This window comes from Hyla sarda, chromosome 3 (genome assembly GCF_029499605.1).
Source record: "Hyla sarda isolate aHylSar1 chromosome 3, aHylSar1.hap1, whole genome shotgun sequence".
Lineage (NCBI taxonomy): Eukaryota > Metazoa > Chordata > Amphibia > Anura > Hylidae > Hyla > Hyla sarda.
The window spans coordinates 447,855,992-447,868,123 of record NC_079191.1 but is presented as its reverse complement, the minus strand read 5'-3'; the positions used below and the strand labels follow the sequence as shown (position 1 = coordinate 447,868,123).

At 41.0% G+C, this 12,132-nt stretch overlaps 1 protein-coding gene across 1 annotated transcript in view; it reads right to left on the bottom strand.

The window, feature by feature from the left end:
• The window catches only part of LOC130360901 (epoxide hydrolase 1-like), a 33,985-nt gene extending 23,498 nt beyond the window's left edge, over nucleotides 1-10,487 (bottom strand). The window contains exon 1 of the mRNA XM_056563457.1: nucleotides 10,384-10,487. Coding sequence (XP_056419432.1) covers nucleotides 10,384-10,412 — 29 coding nt within the window. The 5' untranslated portion in view covers nucleotides 10,413-10,487. The remainder of the gene's footprint in view (nucleotides 1-10,383) is intronic.
• Nucleotides 10,488-12,132: the final 1,645 nt, after the last annotated feature.

The window sequence follows — 12,132 nt, the reverse complement described above, 5'->3', positions numbered from 1 at the left end:
ATTAGACTGTTATTAATTATCATATTTTTTTTTTAATTTAGGAAACAATATATTATTACCTGGAAACAGTCCTCAAGCTGCTGCGGACGGATCTTATACTTATTAAATGACAGCTCATTAACACTTCATTAGGCTGTGATTAATTATCATATTGTTGTCATTTAGGAAACAATGTATCATTACCCAGAAACAGTCAACAAACCGTTAATTGACCTCATTCTGATAACTGACGGCTCATTAACACTTGATTAGGGGTACTCTGAAGTTATACAGATTTATGAATTACTTCTATATAAAAATCTTAACCCTTCCAGTACTTTTCAGCTGCTGTATGCTCCACAGGAAGTCATGTAGTTCTTTTCTGTCTGACCACACTGCTCTCTGCTGAAACCTCTGTCCATGTCCGGAACTGGAGCAAATCCCCATAGCAAACCTCTCCTGCTCTGGACAGTTCCTGAAACGGACAGAGGTGTCAGCAGAGAGCACTGTGGTCAGACTGAGAAGAACTACACAACTTCCTGCGGAGCATACAGCAGCTGATAAGTACTGGAAGAATTAAGATTATTATATAGAAGTAATTTACAAATCTGTAGAACTTTCTGCAACAGTTGATATGAATATAGTTTTCCCATTGAAGTGCCCCTTTTATATTTTTTTATTTAAGAAACTATATTATTACCCATATTTTATTTTCATGTGCGAACACTGACTGACAGTACTATCACATACAGCCTACATTATACTGCTATATACAGCCTACATGGTACCACCACATACAATCTACATAATAACGCCACATACAGCCTACATAATACTTCTACATACAGCCTACATAATACTGCTACATACAGCTTATATAATACTGCTACATACAGCCTACATAATACCGCTACATACAGCCTACATAATACTGCTACATACAGCCTATATAATACTGCTACATACAGCCTATATAATACTGCTACATACAACCTATATAATACTGCTACATACAGCCTACATAATACTGCTACATACAGCCTACATAATACTGCTACATACAGCCTACATAATACTGCTACATACACCCTATATAATACTGCTACATACAGCCTACATAAAACTGCTACATACAGCTTATATAATACTGCTACATACAGCTTATATAATACTGCTACATACAGCCTATATAATACTGCTACATACAGCTTATATAATACTGCTACATACAGCCTACATAATACCGCTACATACAGCCTATATACTACTGCTACATACAGCCTACATAATACTACTACATACAGCCTACATAATACTGCTACATACAGCCTACATAATACTGCTACATACAGCCTATATAATACTGCTACATACAGCCTATATAATACCGCTACATACAGCCTACATAATACTGCTACATACAGCCTATATAATACTGCTACACACAGCCTATATAATACTGCTACATACAGCCTACATAATACTGCTACATACAGCCTACATAATACTGCTACATACAGCCTATATAATACTGCTACATACACCCTATATAATACTGCTACATACAGCTTATATAATACTGCTACATACAGCCTATATAATACTGCTACATACAGCCTACATAATACTGCTACATACAGCCTACATACTACTGCTACATACAGCCTACATAATACTGCTACATACAGCCTACATAATACTGCTACATACAGCCTACATAATACTGCTACATACAGCCTATATAATACTGCTACATACAGCCTATATAATACCGCTACATACAGCCTACATAATACTGCTACATACAGCCTATATAATACTGCTACACACAGCCTATATAATACTGCTACATACAGCCTACATAATACTGCTACATACAGCCTACATAATACTGCTACATACAGCCTACATAATACTGCTACATACAGCCTACATACTACTGCTACATACAGCCTATATAATACTGCTACATACAGCCTATATAATACCGCTACATACAGCCTACATAATACAGCTACATACAGCCTATATAATACTGCTACATACAGCTTATATAATACTGCTACATACAGCCTACATAATACTGCTACATACAGCCTACATAATACTGCTACATACAGCCTACATAATACTGCTACATACAGCCTATATAATACTGCTACATACATCCTACATAATACTGCTACATACAGCCTACATAATACTGCTACATACAGCCTATATAATACTGCTACATACAGCCTACATAATACTGCTACATACAGCCTACATAATACTGCTACATACACCCTATATAATACTGCTACATACAGCCTACATAAAACTGCTTCATACAGCATACATAATACCGCTACATACAGCCTACATAATACTGCTACATACAGCCTATATAATACTGCTACATACATCCTATATAATACTGCTACATACAGCCTATATAATACTGCTACATACATCCTATATAATACTGCTACATACAGCCTACATAATACTGCTACATACAGCCTACATAATACTGCTACATACAGCCTACATAATACTGCTACATACAGCCTATATAATACTGCTACATACAGCCTATATAATACCGCTACATACAGCCTACATAATACTGCTACATACAGCCTATATAATACTGCTACACACAGCCTATATAATACTGCTACATACAGCCTACATAATACTGCTACACACAGCCTACATAATACTGCTACATACAGCCTACATAATACTGCTACATACAGCCTACATACTACTGCTACATACAGCCTATATAATACTGCTACATACAGCCTATATAATACCGCTACATACAGCCTACATAATACAGCTACATACAGCCTATATAATACTGCTACATACAGCTTATATAATACTGCTACATACAGCCTACATAATACTGCTACATACAGCCTACATAATACTGCTACATACAGCCTACATAATACTGCTACATACAGCCTATATAATACTGCTACATACATCCTACATAATACTGCTACATACAGCCTACATAATACTGCTACATACAGCCTATATAATACTGCTACATACAGCCTACATAATACTGCTACATACAGCCTACATAATACTGCTACATACACCCTATATAATACTGCTACATACAGCCTACATAAAACTGCTTCATACAGCCTACATAATACGGCTACATACAGCCTACATAATACTGCTACATACAGCCTATATAATACTGCTACATACATCCTATATAATACTGCTACATACAGCCTATATAATACTGCTACATACATCCTATATAATACTGCTACATACAGCCTACATAATACTGCTACATACAGCCTACATAATACTGCTACATACAGCCTATATAATACTGCTACATACAGCCTATATAATACTGCTACATACAGCCTATATAATACTGCTACATACAGCCTACATAATACTGCTACATACAGCCTATATAATACTGCTACATACAGCCTACATTATACTGCTACACATCCTATATAATACTGCTACATACAGCCTATATAATACCACTACATACAGCCTATATAACACTGCTACATACAGCCTATATAATAGTGCTACATACAACCTACATAATACCGCTACATACAGCCTATATAATACTGCTACATACAGCCTACATAATACTGCTACATACAGCCTATATAATACTGCTACATACAGCTTATATAATACTGCTACATACAGCCTACATAATACTGCTACATACAGCCTACATACTACTGCTACATACAGCCTACATCATTCCGCTACATATAGCCTATATAATACTGCTACATACAGCTTATATAATACTGCTACATACAGCCTACATAATACTGCTACATACAGCCTACATAATACTGCTACATACAGCCTATATAATACTGCTACATACAGCCTACATAATACCGCTACATACAGCCTACATAATACTGCTACATACAGCCTACATAATACCGCTACATACAGTCTATATAATACTGCCACATACAGCCTATATAATACTGCTACATACAGCCTACATAATACTGCTACATACAGCCTACATAATACCGCTACATACAGCCTAAATAATACTGCTACATACAGCCTATATAATACTGCTACATACAGCCTACATAATACTGCTACATACAGCCTATATAATACTGCTACATACAGCCTATATAATGCTGCTACATACAGCTTATATAATACTGCTACATACAGCCTACATAATACTGCTACATACAGCCTACATACTACTGCTACGTACAGCCTACATCATTCCGCTACATATAGCCTATATAATACTGCTACATACAGCCTATATAATACTGCTACATACAGCCTACATAATACTGCTACATACAGCCTATATAATACTGCTACATACAGCCTACATAATACTGCTACATACAGCCTACATCATTCCGCTACATATAGCCTATATAATACTGCTACATACAGCCTATATAATACTGCTACATACAGCCTACATAATACTGCTACATACAGCCTATATAATACTGCTACATACAGCCTATATAATACTGCTACATACAGCTTATATAATACTGCTACATACAGCCTACATAATACTGCTACATACAGCCTACATAATACTGCTACATACAGCCTACATAATACCGCTACATACAGCCTACATAATACTGCTACATACACCCTATATAATACTGCTACATACAGCCTGCATAATACCGCTACATACAGCCTACATAATACTGCTACATATAGCCTACATAATACTGCTACATACAGCTTATATAATACTGCTACATACAGCCTATATAATACTGCTACATACAGCCTACGTAATACTGCTACATACAGCCTATATAATACTGCTACATACAGCCTATATAATACTGCTACATACAGCCTATATAATACTGCTACATACAGCCTACATAATACTACTACATACAGCCTATTTAATACTACTACATACAGCCTATATAATACTGCTACATACAGCCTATATAATACTGCTACATACAACCTACATAATACCGCTACATATAGCCTATATAATACCGCTACATACAGCCTACATAATACCGCTACATACAGTCTATATAATACTGCTACATACAGCCTATATAATACTGCTACATACAGCCTACATAATACTGCTACATACAGCCTATATAATACTGCTACATACAGCCTATATAATACTGCTACATACAGCCTATCTAATACTGCTACATACAGCCTACATATTACCGCTACATACAGCCTACATAATACCGCTACATACAGCCTATATAATACTGCTACATACAGCCTACATAATACAGCTACATACAGCCTATATAATACTGCTACATACAGCCTATATAATACTGCTACACACAGCCTATATAATACTGCTACATACAGCCTACATAATACTGCTACATACAGCCTACATAATACTGCTACATACAGCCTATATAATACTGCTACATACAGCCTACATAATACTGCTACATACAGCCTATATAATACCGCTACATACAGCCTATATAATACTGCTACATACAGCCTACATAATACAGCTACATACAGCCTATATAATACTGCTACATACAGCCTATATAATACTGCTACATACAGCCTACATAATACCGCTACATACAGCCTACATAATACCGCTACATACAGCCTATGTAATACTGCTATATACAGCTTATATAATACTGCTACATACAGCCTACATAATACCGCTACATACAGCCTACATAATACTGCTACATACAGCCTATATAATACTGCTACATACAGCCTATATAATACTGCTACATACAGCCTACATAATACAGCTACATACAGCCTATATAATACTGCTACATACAGCCTACATAATACTGCTACATACAGCCTACATAATACTGCTACATACACCCTATATAATACTGCTACATACAGCCTACATAATACCGCTACATACAGCCTACATAATACTGCTACATATAGCCTACATAATACTGCTACATACAGCTTATATAATACTGCTACATACAGCCTATATAATACTGCTACATACAGCCTACGTAATACTGCTACATACAGCCTATATAATACTGCTACATACAGCCTATATAATACTGCTACATACAGCCTATATAATACTGCTACATACAGCCTACATAATACTACTACATACAGCCTATTTAATACTACTACATACAGCCTATATAATACTGCTACATACAGCCTATATAATACTGCTACATACAGCCTACATAATACCGCTACATATAGCCTATATAATACCGCTACATACAGCCTACATAATACCGCTACATACAGTCTATATAATACTGCTACATACAGCCTATATAATACTGCTACATACAGCCTACATAATACCGCTACATATAGCCTATATAATACCGCTACATACAGCCTACATAATACCGCTACATACAGCCTATATAATACTGCTACATACAGCCTACATAATACTGCTACATACAGCCTATATAATACTGCTACATACAGCCTATATAATACTGCTACATACAGCCTATCTAATACTGCTACATACAGCCTACATATTACCGCTACATACAGCCTACATAATACCGCTACATACAGCCTATATAATACTGCTACATACAGCCTACATAATACAGCTACATACAGCCTATATAATACTGCTACATACAGCCTATATAATACTGCTACACACAGCCTATATAATACTGCTACATACAGCCTACATAATACTGCTACATACAGCCTACATAATACTGCTACATACAGCCTATATAATACTGCTACATACAGCCTACATAATACTGCTACATACAGCCTATATAATACCGCTACATACAGCTTATATAATACTGCTACATACAGCCTACATAATACAGCTACATACAGCCTATATAATACTGCTACATACAGCCTATATAATACTGCTACATACAGCCTACATAATACCGCTACATACAGCCTACATAATACCGCTACATACAGCCTATGTAATACTGCTATATACAGCTTATATAATACTGCTACATACAGCCTACATAATACCGCTACATACAGCCTACATAATACTGCTACATACAGCCTATATAATACTGCTACATACAGCCTATATAATACTGCTACATACAGCCTACATAATACAGCTACATACAGCCTATATAATACTGCTACATACAGCCTATATAATACTGCTACATACAGCCTACATAATACTGCTACATACAGCCTATGTAATACCGCTACATATAGCCTATATAATACTGCTACATACAGCCTACATAATACAGCTACATACAGCCTATATAATACTGCTACATACAGCCTATATAATACCGCTACATACAGCCTATATAATACAGCTACATACAGCCTACATAATACTGCTACATATAGCCTACATAATACTGCTACATACAGCCTATATAATACCGCTACATACAGCCTATATAATACTGCTACATACAGCTTATATAATACTGCTACATACAGCCTATATAATACCGCTACATACAGCCTATATAATACCTCTACATACAGCCTACATAATACTGCTACATACAGCCTACATAATACCGCTACATACAGCCTATATAATACAGCTACATACAGCCTATATAATACAGCTACATACAGCCTACATAATACTGCTACATACAGCCTACATAATACTGCTACATACAGCCTACATAATACTGCTACATACAGCCTACATAATACTGCTACATACAGCCTACATAATACTGCTACATACAGCCTACATAATACTGCTACATACAGCCTATATAATACTGCTACATACAGCCTATATAATACCGCTACATACAGCCTATATAATACTGCTACATACAGCCTACATAATACAGCTACAAACAGCCTATATAATACTGCTACATACAGCCTATATAATACTGCTACATACAGCCTACATAATACCGCTACATACAGCCTACATAATACCGCTACATACAGCCTATGTAATACTGCTATATACAGCTTATATAATACTGCTACATGCAGCCTACATAATACCGCTACATAATACTGCTACATACAGCCTACATATTACAGCTACATACAGCCTATATAATACCGCTACATCCGCTACATACAGCCTATATAATACTGGGAGTTGAAGTCTTGCAACAGCTGGAGGCCCCCTGGTTGGGAAACACTGGTGTAGATCGTTACTGTACCCCAAAAGGGTGAAAGTATGCTCGTGGGGAACTTACATACAAGGGTTACCCCCGGACAAAATCAGTCATAAAAGTCCTTAATTTCATAATGTCGTCCGCTCACCCCACTAATGGGATACTTAACCCCCTTCTGCCATTATCCCCCTGGAGCAATATATGACATTCATACAGTGACACCCCCCATACTGCGGTATTACACTTAGTGTATGCTCACCAGGCCTGTGTCTATCCCGGGGGGGGGGGGGGGGGAGTCGGGGGGGCGCTCTGACGGATGACGTCCTTCTGCGCTGCGCCCGCACCTCTGCACAATGTCAGGGAGGTCACACGTCAGGCCCGGCAGGCGCTGCAGCTCACGTAAAGTGGCCCCGGGTGCGGTACAATATAGTGAGCTACAGCGGCGACTGCGGCGTCCAATCCCCGCCCTGCGCTGACAAATACTGGACAATGCATGAGCGTTATATGTCAGCGAATTGCCATCCCCCGCATAGCCTTGGTGTCCCCCCCACATAACCTTGGTGTACCCCCACATAGCCTTGGCGTCCCCCCGCATAGCCTTGGTGTCCCCCCCACATAACCTTGGCGTACCCCGCATAGCCTTGGCGTACCCCCACATAACCTTGGTGTCCCCCCACATAGCCTTGGTGTACCCCCACATAACCTTGGCGAACCCCCGCATAGCCTTGGTGTACCCCCACATAGCCTTGGTGTACCCCCGCATAGCCTTGGTGTCCCCCCACATAACCTTGGCGAACCCCCGCATAGCCTTGGTGTCCCCCCCATATAACCTTGGCGAACCCCCCGCATAGCCTTGGTGTACCCCCCACATAACCTTGGCGAACCCCCGCATAGCCTTTGTGTACCCCCACATAACCTTGGCGAACCCCCGCATAGCCTTGGCGTACCCCCACATAACCTTGGTGTACCCCCACATAACCTTGGCGAACCCCCCGCATAGCCTTGGTGTACCCCCCACATAACCTTGGCGAACCCCCACATAGCCTTGGTGTACCCCCACATAACCTTGGCGAACCCCTGCATAGCCTTGGTGTACCCCCACATAACCTTGGCGTACCCCGCATAGCCTTCCCGTACCCCCGCATAACCTTGGCATACCCCCACATAGCCTTGGCATGCCCCCGCATAACCTTGGCGAACCCCCGTATAGCCTTGGCGTACCCCCGCATAACCTTGGCGAACCCCCGCATAACCTTGGCGTACCCCCGCATAACCTTGGCGAACCCCCGCATAGCTTTGGCGTACCCCCACATAGCCTTGGCGTACCCCCGCATAGTCTTGGCGAACCCCCGTATAGCCTTGGCGTACCCCACATAACCTTGGCGAACCCCCGCATAGCTTTGGCGTACCCCCACATAGCCTTAGCGTACCCCCGCATAGCCTTGGCGTACCCCCACATAGCCTTGTCGTTAACCCCACATAGCCTTGGCGTACCCCCACATAGCCTTGGCGTACCCCCGCATAGCCTTGGCGTACCCCCGCATAGCCTTGGCGTACCCCCACATAGCCTTGGCGTACCCCCACATAGCCTTGGCAAACCCCCGCATAACATTGCCGTACCCACGCATAGCCTTGCCGTCCCCCCGCATAACCTTGGCGTACCCACGCATAGCTTTGGCGTACCCCCACATAGCCTTGGCGTACCCCCGCATAGTCTTGGCGAACCCCCGTATAGCCTTGGCGTACCCCACATAACCTTGGCGAACCCCCGCATAACCTTGGCGTACCCCCGCATAGCTTTGGCGTACCCCCACATAGCCTTAGCGTACCCCCGCATAGCCTTGGCGTACCCCCACATAGCCTTGGCGTTAACCCCACATAGCCTTGGCGTACCCCCGCATAGCCTTGGCGTACCCCCACATAGCCTTGGCGTACCCCCACATAGCCTTGGCAAACCCCCGCATAACATTGCCGTACCCACGCATAGCCTTGCCGTCCCCCCGCATAACCTTGGCGTACCCCCACATAGCCTTGCTGTCCCCCCACATAGCCTTGGCGTACCCCCACATAGCCTTGGCGTTCCGCCGCATAGCTTTTGCGTACCCCCACATAACCTTGCCGTACCCCCACATAGCCTTGGTGTACCCCCACATAACCTTGCCGTACCCCTGGTTGAGAACCCCTGGGCTAGAGTATAAATCATGCGGATCATGGGTGCGGCTGGCGGTGCCCGGGCCCCTGCTGCCCACTTGGAGGATCTTTGGGGTCCCCTCACCTGCCATCCTCCAGGAGCTGCCGCCACATAGTGGGCTCTGCTGTGCCGTCTTCTGGTTGTGGTTGCCCTTTGTGCCGTCACGTGTAGCATGGAGCCGCTGCCCGACCTCTGCCCCTCCTGTCTGAGTAAACATCAGCTACCAGAGTAATCCAGGGGCACAAAGACACGGGTCCTCCTGCTGTGCCAAGTCTTATTCTGCACATACTAGCCACCCAGCTTTCCACAGACCCTGCACCACTTTGCTCTGCATAGTCATAATCAGTCCTCACTGCAGCTCTGTTATACTGTTCATGAATCAGGAGGCTCAGGATGCTATTATATAGGCTGTATGTAGCAGTATTATGTAGGCTGTATGTAGCAGTATTATATAGGATGTATGTAGCAGTATTATGTAGGCTGTATGTAGCGGTATTAAGTAGGCTGGATGTAGCGGTATTATATAGGCTGTATGTAGGGGTATTATGTAGGCTGTATGTAGCAGTATTATATAGGCTGTATGTAGCAGTATTATATAGGCTGTATGTAGCTGTATTATGTAGGCTGTATGTAGCAGTATTATATAGGCTGTATGTAGCAGTATTATGTAGGCTGTATGTAGCGGTATTATATAGGCTGTATGTAGCGGTATTATGTAGGCTGTATGTAGCAGTATTATATAGGCTGTATGTAGCGGTATTATATAGGCTGTATGTAGCAGTATTATGTGGGCTGTATGTAGCAGTATTATGTGGGCTGTATGTAGCGGTATTATATAGGCTGTATGTAGCGGTATTATGTAGGCTGTATGTAGCAGTATTATGTAGGCTGTATGTAGCAGTATTATATAGGCTGTATGTAGCGGTATTATGTGGGCTGTATGTAGCGGTATTATGTAGGCTGTATGTAGCAGTATTATATAGGCTGTATGTAGCAGTATTATGTAGGCTGTATGTAGCAGTATTATATAGGCTGTATGTAGCAGTATTATGTAGGCTGTATGTAGCAGTATTATGTAGGCTGTATGTAGCAGTATTATGTAGGCTGTATGTAGCAGTATTATGTAGGCTGGATGTAGCGGTATTATATAGGCTGTATGTAGCGGTATTATATAGGCTGTATGTAGCAGTATTATATAGGCTGTATGTAGCGGTATTATATAGGCTGTATGTAGCGGTATTATGTAGGCTGTATGTAGCAGTATTATATAGGCTGTATGTAGCGGTATTATATAGGCTGTATGTAGCAGTATTATGTGGGCTGTATGTAGCAGTATTATGTGGGCTGTATGTAGCGGTATTATATAGGCTGTATGTAGCGGTATTATGTAGGCTGTATGTAGCAGTATTATGTAGGCTGTATGTAGCAGTATTATATAGGCTGTATGTAGCGGTATTATGTGGGCTGTATGTAGCGGTATTATGTAGGCTGTATGTAGCAGTATTATGTAGGCTGTATGTAGCAGTATTATATAGGCTGTATGTAGCGGTATTATGTGGGCTGTATGTAGCGGTATTATGTAGGCTGTATGTAGCAGTATTATATAGGCTGTATGTAGCAGTATTATGTAGGCTGTATGTAGCAGTATTATATAGGCTGTATGTAGCAGTATTATGTAGGCTGTATGTAGCAGTATTATGTAGGCTGTATGTAGCAGTATTATATAGGCTGTATGTAGCAGTATTATATAGGCTGTATGTAGCTGTATTATATAGGCTGTATGTAGCGGTATTATGTGGGCTGTATGTAGCGGTATTATGTAGGCTGTATGTA